General features: G+C 39.1%; 1 protein-coding gene and 1 long non-coding RNA gene across 2 annotated transcripts in view; both read left to right on the top strand.

Annotated features, from left to right (window-relative positions):
- LOC107196603 overlaps nt 1-8,321 on the top strand; it is a 23,535-nt gene extending 15,214 nt beyond the window's left edge. Inside the window, exons 2-3 of the long non-coding RNA XR_001518063.2 lie at nt 5,250-5,384; nt 8,175-8,321. This is a non-coding gene — a long non-coding RNA (uncharacterized LOC107196603). The remainder of the gene's footprint in view (nt 1-5,249; nt 5,385-8,174) is intronic.
- Nucleotides 8,322-10,229: 1,908 nt separating this feature from the next.
- The window catches only part of MRPL45 (mitochondrial ribosomal protein L45), a 15,014-nt gene continuing 3,357 nt past the window's right edge, over nt 10,230-21,886 (top strand). Inside the window, exons 1-4 of the mRNA XM_006924738.3 lie at nt 10,230-10,413; nt 11,340-11,517; nt 11,921-12,038; nt 14,461-14,559. Of these exons, the coding sequence (XP_006924800.1) occupies nt 10,348-10,413; nt 11,340-11,517; nt 11,921-12,038; nt 14,461-14,559 (461 nt within the window). The 5' untranslated portion in view covers nt 10,230-10,347. The remainder of the gene's footprint in view (nt 10,414-11,339; nt 11,518-11,920; nt 12,039-14,460; nt 14,560-21,886) is intronic.

Here is a 21,886-nt window from a genome sequence, read left to right as displayed (position 1 = left end):
ATTGTTTTCTTCAAATCAAACTCCTAGGGATAAGCACCTCATTCCAACTTTTCTTTTCCCCTTTCTACTCTAGGGCTCTCTACTGCAAACAATGAACTCAGTCCCTTGAGGCACTTATCACACTGTAGGTAACTGGCAGTTGAAATGCTTATCTTCACTTTTAAGAAATGTGATTTATTTATGTCCTACCCTTAACCCCAGCATAATGCCTGGCCCATTGTTGGGACTCAGTCAACTTTTGTTGATTAGAATTTGACTAAATTAGCCTCAGGCACCTCCTGAATTTCACAGTGTGCTGCATTCTAAGGAAAATTAGACTACTAAGCCAACTGCTCCCTTCCTGTCTGGGGAGACCCACCCAAAGACCAGAACATGGAGGCCACACCTCTGCAGAAAGAGAGGGCTTGACTGATGTCCCCCTCTGCCTGCAATCCCACCCACACTTTCTCCTCTGCCACTAAGTGAAGCAATCCTCAAACTTGTTTTTTCCAGACACTTTCATGGGGGCAGAGCTGCTAACAAAATAGGCTGTGGGCCAGGTTGGGATCAGGGGAGAAGTCAGAGCCTGAACTATACATTACAGGAATCACCAAGAAAGAAGTCAGAATCTGATAGGGACCTAAGTACTAGACTAATCTCCCAAGAAAGGTGTCTGTCTGTAGGGGTGCTGCCTAGGTTCAGATAGTATTTGTGCAATTTTTAAACCTCGGACAAGCTACTTAATCTCTCTGTACCCTGATTTCCTCATCCATGAAGTAGGGATAATAATGGTAACTGTCATAAGGTTATTGAATATTAACTAGGTTAATACATGTTAGTGCTCAGTATTGTTATTACTAAGGAGAATGGCTTTGGATGGCAGCAAGTTTACTATGTTGAGGTTTGTATATGAAAATGCAGGGCTGAGGCAGAGTTAAGTAGTAGGATCTGGAGACAGCAGAATTACTTTGTATAAATGAGTGCAAAGAATTTGGAGTTCAGAGTAGGGGACTAAACAGAGAATTGGATAAGGAAGAGAAATAGGGAGAAGGAAAAAATTAAAAACAATTTCAAATTTCCAATAGTATAATAGCAGGATATATTTTAAGAACAGGTATATTTAATTAAAAATTGCTTATGTTGCTGAGATCTAACCCACCACTAAATTAAAATGGTACAACTCCTGGGAGAGCAATTGGGCACTATCTATCAAAATTAAGATGAACATGTTTTTGACCCTTCCATTCTAGTTCCAGGAATTTATCCTACCTTGATACTTGCAAACCAATTCATGGCCTCTTTGTTTATAAAACCAGAAGTTTGGGAACCAACTAAGTGTCCATCAATATTGTATATCTATGCAGTAGAATACTACGTGGCCATTAAAAAGACTGAGGAAAGGTTATACATATTATTTGTGGAATAATAGCCAAGCTAAAAAAGAGAATTTTATCCTAGGCAGAAGGAGAACACCAAGTGTCAATGGGAGGAGCCATGCCAAAGTCTAAGCCTGATTCTAAACACCTAGAAGAATATAGAGACATCATGTTTGGAGTGGCTGGTGGGGGTAATAAGGGTTAGGAATCACAAAGCCTCCCACAGAGTTACATAGAGGGAAGATCAGCATGACAGCAATTGGGGAATTAGCAAGAGAGAAAGTCCTTGATAATTCCTTTAAAAACAGCTATTTGCAGGTTCTATACAGAAATGTGTGGTTGTGTGGTGCCTAGGTGGGTCTGGTTTGCTTAATGGGCCATGGGGAAGATCAGAGAAAGGTAGTAAAAAAGCAGAAAGAGGAGGCTAGCAAAATGGGTGTGAGGAGCTGTGGGCGAATAATCACAGTTATGTGGATTTTAAATTAGCTTTTCAACTGAACTTGATAAAAAGATTGATACCAACAAACAGAGGGGCCTTATTGTTCTAGTAAACATCTTTAAAACGTCAATAACTTAGATGATGATCTAGCTGGGAAAGATAATTGATAGAATGAATGATAGAAGCAAGATTTAAAATCATCTTGACAGATTAGAACAAAATGCCAAACCAATAAGAAATATGATAGGGATAAAGTGAAGACCTACCTTTAGTTTTTTCAAAAAATCAGTTGTATGAGAAGGAGTGGGACTGGCTTGACAGCATTTTATATGAAAAAGGTTTGGGTCTCACTAAACCCAATGTAGTCACTGTTTCATGAAAAGACACAATGTCAGATCAAAAGAGATAACAGTCTCACTATGTTTTGAACTGACCAGTTCTGGATGCCCCATATTAAAAAAGATATTGATAAACTAGTATCCCAGTGAGAGACTAGGTTGAAAAAGGATCCAGTAGCTTTACCAGGTGAAGAAGAACAGATGGAATTTAGAGATGTTAAATATGGGGAATAGAAGACTAAGGTGGATAAATAATAGCTATCTTCAAATAGCTGATTTTTTCCAATATAAGGCTAACTCTACGAATTTGCCAATATTCAACTATTTTGATGTCTAACACGGCAATTTCATTTGGTTCAACCTAATAGAAGAGGATGCAGACTTGTTCTGTAATGCTGCAGAAGACAAATGAGAATCACTGGGTGAAAGGGGGAAGAAGCAAAGATTACATCACTATAGCAAGGAATTTGTCACAATCAGATGCTCAAGAACAGAATGAGCTGACTTACAAAGTTCTAGGTTCCCTGTCACAGAGAAAGCCCGAGCGGAGCTGGGTGACTGTCTGCTGAGGATATGTACAGTTTTCTGCATTTAGTGGGAGACTGTCCATTATCCAGCCTGAGTTTCCAACCTCTCCAGCTAGGCCCCCTCAGTATAGGGACAAAAACTTCCTGTGTTGTCTAACACTGCTGTGTCTTTGTATACATCAATCCTCTTGCCTAGAATTTCAGGTCTCCTTACTATGCACCTCAAATTCCTATATTTCTCTCTAGACTCAACCTATGTGTGGGCCCATCTGAACTCCCCAAATGGTCTATCATACTCTCTCCTTTACATCTTGTACCTGTGCTTACTTCTGTAGTGGCATTTATCCTTCTTTTGTAGTTTTTTGTGGACTTGTCTCTTTTCTACTAAACGTGAGGTGTTTATGGGCCAGAAACATGTCTCTTCCATCTTTATATCCCCAGTGATTAGAGCAGTATCTGTAGCTTCATTTAATATTCATTCATTTTGTGTTTATTAAACATTAAATGAATGATGTTGGATGTTTTGATTATATATGTAAAATTTAAAAATTATACATGCATTTTAATCAAATATCAATTAATCAAAAAGAATGTACTTACTATGTATGATACATATTGATATTTTCTATTCTATTTTGTTCATTTTTTAAAGAGGTAAAGCAATAGGATTTATTGAAAGCGTAGAGTTACAGCTATCCTGTGAGAAGGGGTACCCGAAAGTGGGCTACCCCTCATTTTTAAAAATGGAAATCATGATCTGGGTTCCAAAGGTAATGTAAGTTTCCAGCTTTATTCTGAAAAACACTGAACCGCATGGTCAAGAGCAGAGATTTGAATGAAAGGTATGAGAACCCATTAGAAGCTGTAGGTCTTCCTGCCAGAAAGGGATGGAGAGATATATATATATAAATTGACATTCAATTTCAGAGGCTACCTGGACCTATTAAAGTCTTTCTGTACATCATAGGTTATGAGAAAGTTCCTTCTAACTTTCAATGCTATTTTAATGCTATTTTTCTGAGAAGCATTAAGAAGTAGTCTTGGGGCAACTAAAAGTCACCCATAGAGAAAGCACACAAAGAATAGAGTGAAAATTCTGAGGTGGAACAGGCAGGACAGATAAGTACAAGTGAAAGATAAAGGAATGGGGAGCAAAGTAAATCCTGGCTAAGGGTTAGAGGTAAGGGAAAGGTGTAGCAATGCTGGGCCAAGATTTTAGGCCTGCTAATCTGATATTCTTTTCAGACTACGGAGCTTAGGGTTCCAGTCTTGTAGCTTTCTTCTTCCCTCCTAGTGGCTCACTCTCCCTTCTTCTCCTTTAGGCAGCCCTTATGGAAACTTTGAAACTCTTTTTCTCTTTTCTTCCAGATGGGGAGCTCTGGCAGAAAGAATGTTCTGGCTTGTATGCAATGACGCTGTTCTCTCTGCCAAGGGATAAAGCTAACTAAAATCTGCTTTCCTGGAAACCAGCTAATGTCTTTAGGAAGCATGACCCTAGTTAGGGAGAGATTGGGACCTTTGGATAAAGAAGAGATAGGAAAATAATTTTCAGCATCCACTGATACAATGACTCACAAGGATAGGATGTGAATACCGACAAATGATTTAAAAAAGGAATCTCCTGTCTCTGAGATCTAACTGCAGGATCACAGACTACTCCATTGGTCTTCCTCGAATCTTAGGTAACTCTACAGTGTTTTCAACAACTTGCAGTGGAGGCAACAAACATATATCTCACGTTTCCATAGGACATATAGTGAAAGGGACACATAAGAAGCCCATAAGCATAATAGATTGATTTTTTATCGAGCCCCCAGGAATTTGGGAGTTATAAGAACTTTCCAGAAAGCCCAGAACATTATCATAGTTCATAAGTAACATGGCCAAGGGAAAGAGAATGGAATTTGGGGTGGGGTTAGGAACCTGAATTATGTGCCTAGATAGGCCCTGACTCACTATGTGATAATGGCCAGTCACTTCCTGGCTCAGTGTTCCAGTCCCAGGTCCCTCTCTCCCCAGCCCCCTCCTCTGCCCAGGTAAAATAAAATGATTTTATTCTTTCTTGAGAAAGTTAAACCTGATTGTTTCTATAAATCAATCTGGAAAATAGCCAATCTCTGAGTGTAGCAATGTGAGATAATTTTGTTTATTTTATAACTAATGTCCTGGGTGGTACCTAAAACCATGAGGACTAGAAACTTATCTGTTGTTGGAATCCTCAGATCAGGAGGAAATAAGTAGGTGGTCTGCTCTCTTCTTCTCTTTCCTCTCTTCTGTCTTCTTGGATGACACTGTTGTGTTGCTAACAAAGGCCCGTGGAAAGATATTTGGAAGATAACTGGGTAACACCCAACTAGGTCAGGGAATGAGTCAGGGCTCAAGGACTCGATACCAACCTCTCCCACTCTTGCCAGGAAATCTCTGGGGTGAGACAGAGATGAGAAAGGAGCCAAGAGGCGGGCCTCACAGCTGCCTGCCCTGGGGCCTCTGGCTTGCGGTTTCACCCTGGTTTGCCCTGCAGCTGTAACGTGTCTGCTGACATGCAAGCCCTGACACGTTCTCCCTCCCTCTCTCCCAAACTTCTGTTCAGTCTCAGAAACAGATGGCACATTTTACTCCAGAAGTGACTGTAGCAGACATGAGAGGAAAAAAGAAGAACAGAACCAGGTGGAGAGGTGTTGCTTCAGAAAACACAGGGCAAAATACGAGATGTTTTGTCTAGGAGGTAAGTAGGAAGTAGAAACTAAACTCACCTCCAAGGAAACCAGGACAAGTAAAGGGCAGAAGAGCACCATGGCTAGGCTGACACAGATGCTAGAACAGGACTGAGGACTAAGGCTATGAAGGACAAAGTAGCATTAGCCTGGGAACCCGCAAGATTCAAGAGCAAAATGGCAAAAAGTCACATTTCTTGTTTGGAGGTCCTCAGCTCTTGCAAATCGATCTCTCTTTCCTTAGCACCATTTCCAGTTTCTTAGAACTTTCCCCCTACACACACACACACACACGCACACACACACATACACGCACACGCACATACACACACCAGTTTTAGGCACCTAATGTCTGCCAACCACATGTTTCCACACATGATAGTGCTCACAGCAGCCCTACAAGGTTTTATTATCTGCATTTCACAGAGGAGTACACTGAGACTCAGAGGATTTAAGTAATTTGCTCGTCGTTTGGAAGAAGTGGAGTCTCTATCAGTTGCCAGGGGCCCCATAGATTCCACTCTACCAAGCTGCCTTCGATTCGAAGTCCAATCAAATCATAATGAAGTCAAAAAGTAGAGACTTCTTAAGCCTTCCAAGGAGCAGTAAGGAACAGACCAGATAAAGAACAATGAGCAGAGATCTCTAAATCTCTAAATGTAGGTGTTGAAACTCCTGGAATTGCTGGATTTGCTTAGGCTTCCTCCAGGCTGAGATCCCAGTGCAGCCTTGGTACCCTCTAGTGGAAGTTTTCTGCATTCACACAGTTTCCCTTCAGCCCCAAAGAGCTGGGAAGGAAGCCCTCACCCAACCACTGGAAAGCATCCCAAAGGAATGGTCAGCTGGAACATAATGTTTGTATACCCAGGTCCATGACTGGTAGAGGAAGGATAACGGACTAGAGGGAAGGTGTGCTGAGCACTTGGTTCGCCAGGGGCCCCAAAGGGTGTCCTTGTCAGTGTATAAATGAGCTCGGGCCTTTGTGTATTATTAGTAAGAGCTCAATACACATCACATGGGACTGTAGACTTTTAGGGCTCTACAGAGTGACTTTTTTAAATGAGGAAAATTAGCGATCAGGGATGCAAAGTGACTTGCCTAAAGTCACAGGATAAGTCAGTGTCAGCAATGGTGGGACTAGAACCTGTATCTCCTGCCTCCCAACCCAGAGCACTTCCCACTATATCACACTTCTCTATTTGTTGGTTGATTGATTTTAGCTGTCAGTTGGTATGTATATAAGGACATGAGGTTGTAGGTATAATCAGGAAATTGTTTTTGCCTTCGCGTGCTCACAATCTATGCACTTTTCATTCTTTCGTTTGACACATTTATAGAGCGCCTATTATTGCCAAACACTTCTCTAGGCATTGCTTTTCGAGTTTGTGGACCCTTTCACAGGGTACCCCAGTATATGAGAATAGACTCCGAGGCTCCTGAACCCCATAGCCCTGCTGGCACTCCTGGAGCTTCTTCCTCAAGTTCCCAGTGCTAAGGTGTCAGCTTTCTTTCTGTCTCCCTCCTCCTGCAGAGGTAATCCCTGGGAACGGAAGTGGGTTAGAAACAGATTACTCTGATCCAGGGGCTTTGCTCTCTCCTCTCTAAATGTGGTACAGGGGTGGGGGTTGGGTCAGAAGGGAAGTCACAAATAGCCTGAAATTCCCTTTTAGGATTATTGCTTGATTTAGCCAGCTGCTGTGAAAGTGGAGCAAGAAGAGGCGAGGGATTAATTCTAGACCTAGCTTGAACAGCAGGCTGCGTGAGCTGCTTTTCTGGCCAGGATGAGTAATACCTCTTCCTAAGTCATAACTTTAGAGATAAGGAGTCTGAGGCAGGCAGAAAACAGTAAAGGAAAAGGGCTTTGTCCTCTGCAGCAGGGATGAGTGGAAGGATGGATGAGAAAGAGGAGTAGCTAGGAGAAGAAAGTCGTGCAGCACAGAAATAAGAGATCACTTTTGGACTTGGAAACAAACCTGCCTTTCAGTGGTCTTAGTTTCTACAGAGGTGAGAACTGCTCCCTAGAGGAAGAGAACTAACACACAGGGCTTCTTGAGGTTTTCCAGTTCATATCCAGGTTAGAAGCTTTTTCTTTAGGGGCACTGAACTGGGGTAGACTCTGGGGACAGGAATGGTATCTGTATCCAGCACAAACAGCAGTTACCAGGACTCTGCTAGGGTCTGTATATCCCTTCCAGGGTTATCATGGGGCTTGGGAGAAGTGGCCATAACTAACCAGAGTGGGAACATGTATTAATTCTAAGTTAATAACAATTCTATGAGTTAGGTACTTAATTTCCCCCTTTCTATAGGTGAGAAAAAGAGATGGAGCCAAGATATAAACTTAGGCACTATAGCATTCTTAACCACTATGTGACAGTCATAGTCAACTCTCGGGGTCACAAAGCAGCTCTGCTGACATCATTAGCTAAAAATCACTTGAGAACATTTCTTCGCAAATCTCTGTTTCGTCTATGTCACAATCTTATCTTGAACAATTCACTTCTTTTGCTCTTCATGTAAGGGAGGGAAGTACAACATAAACACATGGTGAGCCTATTACTTGCTTCAGTCCAAGTATCATATTGTTTTTTGTGATCGATAGACATTGTCATCAGATGCTTCCAAATCTCCAGAAGGATTTTCCTTCTTCAAATCAACTGTGCTTCTCCTAGAATGTAGGTTACCTGGCAGAATTTCAGTAATTGCAAGTCTTAGATGTCATCTGACACTGGGAGGAAAAAAAGTGCAAGTACATACCCCCACTGTTCACATGATATCTCATTCTCTTTCTCTCCATTTAGAAAATTTCAACAGGATAACAGATGATTCTAGGAATCCCCTGTATTTGGAGAAACAGGAAATCAACTTTGCCCTCTGCTTCATCATATTTCATCTGAAATTCTACTCATCCTTGTACCGAACAAATAAATACTTGAGCGTCTACTATGTGCAAGACTGTCCTTTGCGAGGCTGAGCCCCTAACTACCTTATTACTTCCTCTGATTGTACAATGAGTTCCTTTCTCTTGCTCTTATCTTGCTTTTTTCTGAAATGTGAATTACTGGGGTTGTAGGATTAAGAAATATCCTTTTGGTGTTATTTCTCCAGCAGACAACTCCCAATTTTCCCAGTGGAATTAATGAGGATACGAAGATAATATGAATTTTCCAAAAGAGCAGCTAATAAAGCCCACTTATAATTTATCTCAGAATTAAGTGATATTGACTCCCCTTATTATTTTATTCAGGTCGATATGAAACAAATTTGCATTCTCTGAGAAACTGATCAGAGGGCAGGCAGAGGATGATCTGGGATGTGTTGGCTACCATGTGAGGCCAACATAAAACTCAACAGTGGAGCAGATAATCCCAGATAGACTATATCAGTGTTCTGTGTTAATCAATAACCACTCGTCATGGAGTTAGGTTTTCTAACTTCAGTGGGGAGACCAGCAAAAAAAAATCATGTTTTATTTTCTGGGGCATAGAGTAGATTAACAGGACTCTTGTTATCTCTCACTTAAATGCTTAATAATATATATTCTATAATTAACATGTACATATAGCACCTAATTTCATGTCACTATTAATGTGTCGTGCTATAGGTTCAGTACTGTGGCTAGGACTTGTGGGAATTTACAGTATAGATAAGAAGTCAAGATTTAAGACAATACATTTGATCCCCAGATCCCAAAGTAATCGCTTTCCTTTGATAGTCCCTAATATTTTACCTGGAACTTTGTAGCAAATCTATTCTAGCCTGTAAGCTCTTGTATAGCTCCTACCTCATTGCAAAATGCTATAGGTAAGTCTTCAATAAACACTAATTGATAGAATAGCATAAGAACCTATGAGTAAGTATGGAAAGTGTTTGCCATTTAGCAATGATTACAGCACTGGATTTTTCTGCGATGATCTCAACATCATGAATCCTTTAACAACTGAATGTGAAGCAGTATGGCTTAGTAGTTAGTGCATTGGTTCTAGAGTTAGACTGGTTGGCTATGGCCATGACCCCTGAACATGCCTGATCTCCAAAGCTAAGCAGGGTTGAGCCTCGTTAGTATTTGGCTCACCTAGAAATACCAGATGCTGCAGGCGTTTTAAAGAAAAAAGTTAGACTGGTTGGATTTGAATCCTAGTTCTGCCAATTATTAGCCGTGTGACCTTAAATAAAATTTGTACTTGATTTCTCTGCAACCTAACCTCATATGTAAACGGAGCCCAGTACTCATGTTTGTGGTGAGGAGTAATTAATATATGTAAACGCATAGAAAATTGCCTGGCACCCAGTAAACATTTCTAAGTGTAAACTATTATTTGTTACTATTAATCTTGTGCCTCTTTCCCCGAAATGACAAATGAGAAATGTTTTTGTCAGTCTACACGTCTTTTGCTTCAGTAACACAGTAGTCATTATCTGTTGAATCAATATAGCAGTCATTCAATCCCTTAATTTGACATTAAGAAATAATTTTCTTCACACAGCACAGACTGGGAAAACTAGGGCTCAAGTTTATGGTTACATACCATATTAAGGTCAGATACAGACCCAGACACTCTTTGTTACTGCCCTTTCTGGGAACAAAATAGGCATTGAAGAAAAACACTTGTCTCAGAAAAGCCACACCTTTTCATTATCCTCCTTATTGAAACAAGGTGCCACAATGTCCCAACCTTATAGGAATGCAAAACCTCCTGGGCGCCAGAAAGCCTCATGCGCAAGCGCAGCTCGCGCTCCAATGCGCTCGGTTTGGCGCGTGACAGCCGTGCGTTCCACCCTACCCCCACAGCCTTCCTAGCGCGCACGCGCAGTCCGTACTCCACGCGCACGTGCGCGTTCGCGCCTCTCACACTTCGACGGAGGGCGCGCACCCTGAAAAATTCCACACCCGGGTAAGCTCCGCCCTTTGCGCCTTCTCTCCTGCCCCAGGCTCTTCGTAGTCCCCATCCCAGCAGCCTTTGCGTGAACAAAATGGCAGCTCCCATGCTGCGGGGGTTGTCTTGCTTATCCAGGGCTTTAGGATCGTGGTCTCGGCAGGTGGGTACGGACGGGGCGGGTAGGACCCTAGGGGCTGGAGGAGGAGGACAGTATAGAGGGAAATACTCCCTTCGCAGTCGTCCTTAGTGAGCTTCAAAGATACGAATCATATCAAGATTAGGGAAGAGTGTTATAGACGGGACCTAGCTACTGAGTTGTGGCCGAGTAGAGTTCCTAACCTAGGCTCCTGGGTTAGGGCTATTGGGGGCGAGCAAATTCTCAGGGATTAAGTTTCTCTCTTTTGGTCTGGGTCTCTCTGGCGGGACAGAGTTAAAGGGGGAAAGAACGATTTGAAAGGCGGGACCTCTTCCCCTTGATTCTTATAAATGTTCTAAATGGAACAGTGGCTGGAAAGGAGGGAGTCCTGTATTGTCACTATACCTGCCTGAGCAAACCTCATGGTCAGAGATTAAAGAGACCTGGCCTTTATTGATCAGTTGGGAGCTAGACCGACAGAATGATGTTTACAGTGAGGCTCCCAATAGAATGAGCAGAATGTAATCTCAGTAAATATAGAGGAGATACCAAGAAAAGGACTTTTTTTATACTTTAATAATAGCATTTCACCCATTTCAGTATTGGGCTGGTGTTTAAGTTCCCCATCAGACTGAAGGTTCTTTCAAAGCAGAAGCCTTGCGTTAATCAACGCTGTATCCCTAGGAGTTGGCATAGTCCTGTACTATGGAGCATACTAAAGGAAAGACTTCAGTAAATGTCGAGTGCCATTAGTAAAGTTGCTTACTAGCTTCTAGTAAAAAACAGGCATAAGTGATAAGGAAGTAATGCATTTTTTTCTCTTGATACGTGGCTTTTTGATTGTTCCTAAGTCATTCTTTGGGTGTACCTTTTCTATCTTTGCCTAGAATTTGTTTAAGATAGTAGATTTATTTCCAGGTTACCTATATCCTAACCTTTCCTGCTTCCAGTCAGTCCTGGTGACTCAGTCCATAGCTGTAGTTCCAGTGAGAACTAAAAAACGTTTCACACCTCCTCTTTATGAACCCAAATACAAATCAGAAAAGGAGTTTATAGAACAATCCCGAAAAGCAGGAGTGGTCATTCCTCCGGAACGTTTGGAGCGTCCCATACATCTGGCTTGTACAGGTGAGGCATGGTATTTCTGAGACCCAGTCTCCTGTCAGAGCTAATCTGAAATGTGGAATAATTTGGACTATGATTGACTATATTTAATTAACCACAAAATCAATCGAGCCTCAATAGTGATTTACTTTGCATACACTGTATTTCCTGAGGTCATCTTTGATCTTTGTATTTCTACAAGGCAAGGGTGAAATTTCCCCATTTTGTGTAAGAAGAAACTGAAGCTCTGAGAGAAGACTTAAATTATCTTATTCTATTTTTTCTAATGCAAATAATTCCCTCTACACAGAAGTCTAGTTCATTAGTCTACTTTAAATCTAGGATCTCTCCTAATTTTATGTGACCTCAAGATGACTTTTTCTCAGTCTTTCAATGCTCTCTTACTTTTCTCCTTCTTTCATTACAGCTGGTATTTTTGATGCCTATGTTCCTCCAGAGGGTGATGCTCGGGTCTCATCTCTTTCAAAGGAAGGACTAGCACAGAAAACTGAGCGACTGAAGAAAAACGTGGCATCACAATTGTCGTAGGTGTCTGAAACAACTGGGAGTCAGTATTAGAATAAAAATTTCTTGTTACTACTTTACTCTGGAGAGACCATCTTGGGTTAATCGGATCGTATATATCTCCCATAACAACTTCACAGTATTTTCTTTCTCAGTTAATGTAGAATCATATGGGCATTCTAAGTCTTAGCATCTCAGCCTTCATTGGTTGCTTTTGCTACATTAGGGAGTGACTTAGAAGTTTGTAGGATACTTGATTACATATTTTAAAGTTTAAAGTAAAAGAATATATGAGAAGTGTATATTAGAATTTAAACTTCAGAAAATAAGTAAAGCCAAAAAGGGTCAAGTAGATGGACCTGTTCTCGGGAACTAACTAAGCCTTAGTTAAGGAGCTGAAGCCAAAACCTTCTTCTAAGTCTCTCTTTTAGTTGAAAAGACAGATACATTTAGTATTTGTCACTTTAAGGTTCTTTAGGGTCATAGATTTCTATGCACAAGTGTATCGAGTCGATGTTAATTTTTCATGTGGCCATAACATTTCTCTAATTACAGATTTTATCACATCACCTTTTTTCCTTAAAATTTTTGTGGCTCCCTATTACCTGATGAATAAAATCTGGATTTCTTCAGTGGTATTTAAGGCTTTTTATAATATAGCTCTTAACTTTCTCGCCATCGTCATCTCCTTATTCCATTTTTCTCATCCTAAACTTCAGCATGTCCAAACTAATTGCCAATTCCTTATTACAGTATTATAATGCTATAATATAATATATATTTATTACTATAGTCCTAATACTGTTATTCTATAGTATTATGCTATGCCTCTTTGTCTTTGTACATCCTTTCCTTTACCTGAAAATGTCTTTTTTCTCCTTTTTTCACCCGGTAACTTCAGTTTATTCCTCAAGAACCAGTTGAGTGTTATATCTGCTTTTAAGCCTTCCCTGACTTTCTTGGAGCTGCCTTTGCTGTAATTGTAACTGTACACTTATACATACAACTTCTAAAAACCCTATACTGTGATGATTTCCATTCATGTATTTCTTTCCTGAGCTCTTTGATGGTTGGGTCCATGATAATGATGAACATAACACATGGTTTTATCATGGAGTTATCATCTAGGATAAGAAAACAGCCATTAAATACCGATTATACACAATTAAATAATTAGAGGTATGGTGAAGTGTGAGTGCTATGGGAACATGACAGGAACGATAACTTGGTCTAGATGTTCAGGGAAGGCTTCCCTGGGGACATGACATTAAAGCTGGGACCTAAAGAATTACTTGGAGTTAGGTGGGTAGAGGGGAATAGTGAGAAATAGTATTTTAGGGAGACAAAACAGTACAAACAAGGCTCTGGGTGAAAAAAGTGTGAAGGGCTGTGTTGGATTTTGTCAAATGCTTTTTCAGCATTTTTGAGATGATCATGTGATATTTGTCTTTTGTTGATATGTTGTTGTATTACATTAATTGATTTTCGAATGTTAAGTCAACCTTGCATTCTTGGCATAAATTCCACTTGGTTATGGTGTTTCTCATCCTCTTAATATACTTATATTAACATTTTAATTAGATTGGAACTTCCTGTTTATGTTATTATAACTAAGAGAATGGTGTTGATAGTTGAGTCATGCAGTGCATTATCATGATTTTTCCTTATATATTTTTTCTAGAGTTAAGTGCCTTTTTTTTTTATTTGCTTATAGAACCCCTGGTTGTGTAAATTTCCTCTTAGTACATTGAAGTATTTTATTAATTTCATTAAGTTTTTTATCAATTTCATTTTCAAGAAGAAATCCCTCTGGAGCCTTCTTACCTGTTTTAATCTGTACTCATTGCTGTTCAGGTCCACTGTGCATCTTGTGATCTACTTTTGTGATCATCCTAATATTCCTTTTGCCTTACTTTTGTGTTGTATTCCCTGGTATCTGGATTTTATGTCTTTCTCTTTAATGGTTTATCCTGAGAAAGGGTACATGGTAGGTAAAATGAAATCTTGCAAGCCTAAGAAAAAGTCTTTCTTTTACTCTGCCACTTCATTTATACTTTACTCAGGTATAGAATTCTAGGCTAGAAATTCTTTTTTCCCTCAATTAAAAGCACTGCTGCATTGTCTTTCCAACTTATAATGTTGTGATTTAGAAGTCTGATGTCATTCTGACTCTTGAGCCTTTGTATGAAACCTATGTTTTCTTTCTTAATGCTTATAGGGTGTTTTCTTTGATGCCAGAATTCTGAAATTTTATTATGAAAAACCTTGATCTTTCTTTAGAATAATGAAGTGCAAGTTAGAAGGTTGAATTTACAGGTCTTGGCACATTCAAAAAACAGTTATCAAATAAGTGGATAGACATTAATGGAAGTTAATATTAAGTTGTGAGTTATGAAAATTGTACTAAGTCTTTAGAAATTATTCTCATGCTTAATCTTACAGAATACGGAAGATAAGAGAATATGATGCTAATTTTAAAATAAAGGACTTCCCTGAAAAAGCTAAGGATATCTTCATTGAAGCTCACCTTTGTCTAAACAAGTAAGTGAACTCCCTATCTTGTACCCATTATGTTCTCAGCGCCTGTTATTCTAGGCACATATTTTTATTCGCTTCAGGTAAGAGGAGTGGAAGAACTTTCTATCTGGGCAATAATTGGAGGCTATAGCTGTCACTGACACTTCTCCCTGCTGTTGGGAGTTTTCACCATTTGGTCTAGCTCGGCTCCACCTGCAAGTGTTTGTTTATTTTGTTCTTTAGCTTCCACATATACATAGAATCATCTGGCTTTTATCTTCCTCTATCTGACTTAACTCCACTCAGCATACTACCTTCTTGGTCCATCGTGCAACATCTTTTCCCATCCCCTTCCTTTTAGTCTGTGAGTGTCTTTTAATCTGAAGTGAGTCTCTTGTAGGCAGCATATGTAAGGGTCTTGTTTTCGTATCTATTTAGCCACCCTATCTTTTGATTGGAACATTTAATTCTTTTTCATTTGAGGTATTTATTGGTATGTAGTTATTACCATTTTTTATTTATATTTTTGATATATATTTTTTTCTTCTTAAAGAAGTCCCTCTAACATTTCCTTGGCTTGGTGATGATGAACTCCTTTAGCTTTTTCTTGTCTGGGAAGCTCTTTATCTGTCGTCTAATTCCAAATGATAGCTTTGTTGGATAAAATAACCTTGATTTTATGTCCTGGGTTTTCATCACTGAATATTTTGTGCCAAACCTTTCTGGTCTGTAAAGTTTCTGTTGAGAAATTGGCTGACAGTCTTATGCAAACACCCTCGTAGGTAACTAATTGCTTTTCTCTTGCTGCTTTTAGTATTCTTTCTTTGGATTTAACCTTTGGAATTTTAATTATGGCGTGTCTTGGTGTAGGCCTTTTTGGGTTCATCTTGTTTTGGACTCTCAAATTCCTGGGGTTATATGTCTATTCCCTTCACCAAGTTAGGGAAATTTTCCATCATTATTTCTTCAAATAAGTTTTCAATTTGTTGCTCTCTTCTCCTGATAGCCCCTATGATATGAATATTGTTATGCTTGATGTTGTCCCAGAGGAGTCTTTAAACTATCTTCATTTTTTTGGACTCTTTTTTGTTGTTGCTGTTCTGATTGGGTGTCCTCCACTACTCCATCCTCTAAATTGCTGATTCAATCCTCTGCTTCATCACTCTGTTGATTCTCTCTAAACCACTCTTCATCTCAGATGTTGTAGTCTTCGTTTCTGACTGGCTCCCTATTATCTTTTCCATCTCCATTTTTGTTTTCTATCTCTTTGTTAAAGTTCTCACTGAGTTCATCTACTCTTCCCCTAAGTTCCTTGAGCATCCTCCATTGCCAGTGTTCTGAACTCTGCATCTGGTGTATTGCTCGTTTCCATTCTGGTGAACTCTTTTTCTGGAGCTTTGTTCTGTTCTTTCATGTAGGACATGCTTCTTTGTCTCCCCATTTTGGCTGCCTCCCTGTGTCTGTTTCTATGTATTAGGTAGGGCTCTTAAGTCTCCCAGTCTTAGTAGAGTGGCTTTATGTAGTAGGTGTGCTGTGGGGCCCAGTGGCATAGTCCTGAGGGGGAGGAGGTCCAGCTGCAGGCCAAGTTCAGCTGCAGCTTGTGCACTTCCGGGGCCACCTGGTAAGAGTCACCAAGCAATCTACATATGGCTGCTACCCGTGCTGGGCTTTTAGGCCTCGAGAGGCCACATCTGAAACCAAGGCCAGCTGCCACATGCAGTTGTGGGACCGGTCCGTTTCGTGTCTCCACCCCTCCTGCTGTTTTGAGGTGACCTCTTATATTTTGTCCCTAGTTTTAGGGCTTCTGTTCAGCCAGACCTCAGGTGACTCCGTTTGCTGGTTGCTGTGTAGTTTTGTTATAATTTTGGTGCGGTTGCTAGAAGTGGTTGCCACTACCTTCTATGCCATCTTGCCTTCTCTCTAGCACGTTATTTTGTTCATTCTATTTGCCGTGATTTTTCTTTGCTTCTTTTTCTTTCATTTATTGGATTGATATAATTTTCTTCTTCCTTTTTTATTCCTTTCACTTGTTTGAAAGTATGACATTCTACTTCTGTTCTTTTAACGTCTGTTATTATTAAAATGTTTAACATGTATTCTTGAGTTGCTATTACAAGAACCTTAGAATATTTTAATTCCAGTCACCACCTCATTCATCTTCCACATTATTGTCATTTAGTTTTTTTAGTTCTAACTTTTTAAAATTTCACCTTCACCTTCATTTTTTGCTTATGGGGCTTTTTTTCCCACTTCATTTTTAGAGGGTGCTTTCTTTGGGTAGAGAATTCCAGGTTAGTAGTTATTTTCTCTCAACATTTTGAAGATGTCATCTTTTGGTTTCTGTTGTTTCTATTTTTCCTTGTTCCTTTGGAGTTAAAGTTTCTTTTTTTCCTCTGTCTGCTTTTAAGATTTTTTCCTCTGCCTTTAGTATTTAGCAATTTACAATGGGTGTGTGTGTGTGTGTGTGTTTGTGTGTGCGCGCGCGTGCGGTGTTGCGGTGTTGCTCCTGCTCTGGGTTCCTATTGCTTCTTAAATCTTTGGGTGCTTTTCTCCTTAGTGTTGGAAAATTCTTAGAACATCTCTTCAGATGTTGCTTCTGCTCCACTTTCTTGTCTCCTTTTATGGCTCTATACATGTGTGTGTGTGTGTGTGCGCGCGCGCGTGCGGTGTTGCAGTGTTGCTCCTGCTCTGGGTTCCTATTGCTTCTTAAATCTTTGGGTGCTTTTCTCCTTAGTGTTGGAAAATTCTTAGAACATCTCTTCAGATGTTGCTTCTGCTCCACTTTCTTGTCTCCTTTTATGGCTCTATACACGTATGTTAGATGTTTTCACTACTTTCACTTGTGCCAAATATCTCTTAGGCTTTTTTCTATATTTTCCAATCTCTTTTTTGCCCCCTCCAGCTTTAGTCTGGATATTTTCTGATCTACCGGTTTTCTTTTCAGTTGTATCTAATCTGCTGTTAAACTTGTCTATTGAGTTCTTAATTTTATACTTGTTTACTATTTTTTACCTTTAGAATTTTCTGTTGATTTTTTTGTGATGTTCTTTGCTAAAATTCTCCATTCTGTGATCTAATTTCTTGAATATACTAATCTCACTTATTTTAACGTCTGTGTTAAAATTTTTTTTTTTTAACAAATAGCTATTTTTTAAAAATCAAAGATATAATTATTTGTTTAAAAATTATCAGTTTAATAAGGGCTTTTATTTATTGTGGTAAAATACACATAAAATTAAAATTTACCATTTGAACCATTTTAAAATGTGTAATTCAGTGTCCTTAAGTACATTCATGATGTTGCATAACCATCACTGCTATCTATTGACAGAATTTGTTCCATATCCCAAACAGAAACTCTGTACTCATTAAGCAATAGTTTTCCATTGCTTTCTCCTCCCAGCACCTGGTAACCTATGTTTTACTTCATCTCTATGTATTTGCCTGTTTTAAGTACCTCATGTAAGTGGAATCTTACAGTATTTGTCTTTTTGTGACTGGCTTATTTCACTTGGCTTAATGTGTTGAGAGTTATCCATGTTACAGCATTTTTCAGAATTTTCCTTTTTAAGGCTGAATGTTATTCCATTGTATGTATATACCAACTTTTGTTTATCCATTCATCTGTTGGGGTACATTTGGATTGTTTCCACCTTTCGGCTATGGTAATACTTTTATGAACATTGGTGTACATGTATCTGTTCGAGTTCCTGCTTTCAATTCTTTTGGGTATATCTGGGTATACCTGAGTATATACCCAGGAGTGGAATTGCTGGATCATGTGGTAATTCTGTCTAATTTTTTGAGGAGCCACTATACTGTTTTTCACAGCAGCTTCACCATTTTACATTCCCACCAGCAATGCACTAGGCTTCCAGTTTCTGTATCCTTACCAACACTTGTTATTTTCCATTTTTTAAAATAATAGCCATATTAGTGGATATGAAGTGGTATCTCATTGTGGTTTTGCTTTGCATTTCCCTAATGGCTGGTGATATTAAGTATCTTTTCATGTGCCTGTCGATCGTTAGTATACTTTTTTAAAGAAAGGTCTACTCAAGCTTTGCCCATTTTTGAATTGTGTTCCTATTTTGTTGTTGAGTTTTAGCAGGTCTATGTGTTCTGGGTATTAATCCTTTTCAGATAAATATGTGCTTTACAGATATTTTCTCTCATTCCGTGGGTTGTCTTTTCACTCTCTTGATAGCCCTTTGATACATGAAAATTTTTAATTTTGATGAAGTCCAATTTATATGTTTTTTGTTGTTGTTGCCTGTGCTTTTGGTGTCGTCCTAGAGATCGTTGCCAAATGTAATGTCATGAAGTTTTTTCCCCTATGTTTTTTCTAAGGGTTTTATAGTTTTAGCTCTCACATTTAGTCTTTGACCCATTTTAAGTTAATTTTTGTATATGGTGTAAAGTAAGGGTCCAACTTCATTCCTCTGCGTGTGGATATCCAGTTTTCTCAGCACCATTTGTTGAAGAGACTGTTCTTTCCCATTGAATGGTCTTGGCAACCTTGTTAAAAATCAGTTGATCATATTTTTGAGGGTTTATTTCTGTGCTCTCCATTCTGTTCCATGGGTCTCTATGTCTGTTTTTGTGCCAGTAATACACTGTAAAGAAATTGTTTTTTTAGTTTTCTTTTCTGGTTGTTCATTACTGTTATATAGAAATACACATGAGTTTTGTATATTGCTTTTGTATTCTGAAACTGCTGGATTTGTTTATTAGCGCTAACACTTTTCATGGAATCTCTACGATTTTCTACATATATGATCATGTTGTCTGTGAACAGAGATAATTTTTACTTCTTTTCTGATTTGGACGCCTTTTATTTGTTTTTCTTGCCTAATTGCTCTGGCTAGAACTACGTAGTATTATATTGACTGAAAGTGATAAAAGCCAAATCCTTGTCTTGTTTCTGATCTTAGGGGGAAAGTTTTCAGTCATTGACCACAATGTTAGCTGTGAGGTTTTTCTCATAAAGTCTTTATCATGTTGAAGAAATTTCTTTCAAGTATTCCTAGTTTACTGAGCATTTTTATTATGAAAGGGTGTTGGATTTTGTCAGATGCTTTTTTTGCGTCAATTGAGACAATCATGTTAGGTTTTTCCCCCTTCATTTTATTAATATGGTGTATTACATTGATTTTCTTATGTTAAGTCATTTTTGCATTTTAGGGATAAATCCCACTTAGTCGTAGTTTGTAATCCTTTTAGTACGATGCTGAATTTGATTTGCTCATATTCTGCTGAAGATTTTTGTGTTTTATTGCTCCTCAGACTGGATAATTTCAGTTGTCTTATTATCAAGTCTGCGATCCTTTTTTCCTGCCCACTCAGATCTGCTGTTCAACCCTTATTGTGAATTTTTTATTACAATTATTGTACTTCTCAACTCCAGTGTTTGGTTTCTTTTCATAATTTCTATTTCTTTATTGGTGTTCTTATTTTGTTAACACACTTTCCTAATTTCCTTTAGTTCTTTGTCCATGGTTTCCTTTAGCACATTGAGCATATTTAGGACAGTTGATTTGTCATCTTTGACTAATAATTCCAGTGTCTGAACTTCCTCAGGGATGGTTTCTGTCAAGTTTTTTTTTTTTTTCTATGAATGGGCCATACTTTTATGTTTCTTTGTATACTTCATAATTTTTTGTTGAGAGCCAGACATTCTGAGTATTATAATGTGATAACTCTGGAAATCAGATTCTTTTATTCCCAGGAATTGCTGACTTTGCTTATCATTGCTGCCACCATTCATTTGTGACTTCTCCAAACAAATATTGTTAAGTGTATATTTATTGTATGTATCGTATGTATATTAGTATGAGGTTTCCGTTCCATTATCCCAGCAGGCAGCCAGTGACCTGATAAAGATTTCCTTAAATGTCTGGCTGAATAAAAACAAAACAGGTGTTCTTGTTCCTTTGTGCCTTTAAATCTTCTGATTGATGTTGGTGGGAGAAGCTGCTGCAGCCAATAGGGCTAAAACCATGGCCTCATTTGCTCTGGGCTCTGTGATTCACCAGACTGACCAAAATGTGCAACCCCAAGTTTTTGGAGGGCATCCCCTCTGCCTGCCTTAGCACCAGGCATCCACCCAAAGAACACAGGCCATTGCCCTCACAGTCACGGCAGGGCTGAGGGAAGGGGCATGGTAGGTAGTTTGTACATGTTGTTTTTCTACCCAAGATCATTAGCCTCTCTGTCAGACACTCCCCTGGTTGTTATCAGTATCCAATCAGAATCCAGAGTTCTGAAATAGTGGTTCTGATCTTTTTTTTTAATTTACTAGTTGTTTTGATGGATAGATTCCAGGTGCGTTTTGTAATGTTTAGTTGTAAGCTCATCTTCAGTGGAAAGTGTTTCTTCTGAGGGAATTCTAAACAACCTAAGTTATGAACATGCTCCCAAAGAGATTTTGTGTGTGTTTCTGCCAGATATCCTAGGGATATCACTAGTCAGATGTCAGTTTTTATGTTAATTTCTTAGCTTAGGAATCCTTTTATCATACAACCATCATAGTTCTGTGTCCACATTTGAGTACAATGTGGGCTTAGGGCTTTAAATTTTCAATGTTTTTATTTTAACTTTTTTTTTCTCAGAGCCCTCGACAGAGAGAAGTTTTCTCTCTAGAGTGGTGGACTGTTTTTCTAGTCTCCCTTTCCTGCAGGTGCAGGACTCTTGACAGTCTAGCTTCATGCAGGGATCTCAGTTCCAACTCCTTATCTTTCAAGGGTCCAAAGTTTTATGAAGCGTCAGACCCCTAGCCATCAGGTCCTATTCTAGATCCTTTCCTCATCCCTATGTTGTTGTGGTAGCACGTTGTATTCTTTCCATTTTGGTTTTAGTTCCCTCTTCCTTTTTTGGCGTCTAGGGATTTACCTTTCTTGTGAACCAGGCTAGATTATTTTAAAATGTCCGTGTGTCTGTGTTACATTTTTTTTTAACATTTCTAGATGTGTATAGTTGGAGTAGTTTCACATTAGCTCAGTCCATTATGTTGCTAGAAACAGATGTCTTCCATTTATTTTTCAGTGTAAATTCTTTGCAAAATAGTAAGTAAACTCAGAAAAGGAGATTTATTTCTACCAAAGATTTCTAGGCCAGGCTAGTGAGGAGGAAGAGTTCACTCAGAGGTGCCAGGCATGGTGGTCATGGTAGCTGTTACCACAACTCAGTCTAGTCTAGTCTAGAGCTACAGTGGGAGAAATGAGTTGGACTCTTTTATATTAGGAATAGAGGTGGAAGGGAAGCAAATGGAACTAATCCCTTACCCACTCTGGGATTAGAGACAAGGTTTTTCAAAGGAACAAAGACTCAAACCATCTAGGATATTAAAATG

The sequence above is a fragment of the Pteropus alecto genome, unplaced genomic scaffold, assembly GCF_000325575.1.
Source record: "Pteropus alecto unplaced genomic scaffold, ASM32557v1 scaffold98, whole genome shotgun sequence".
Taxonomy (NCBI): domain Eukaryota; kingdom Metazoa; phylum Chordata; class Mammalia; order Chiroptera; family Pteropodidae; genus Pteropus; species Pteropus alecto.
This window is presented reverse-complemented; position numbering and strand designations above follow the sequence as displayed.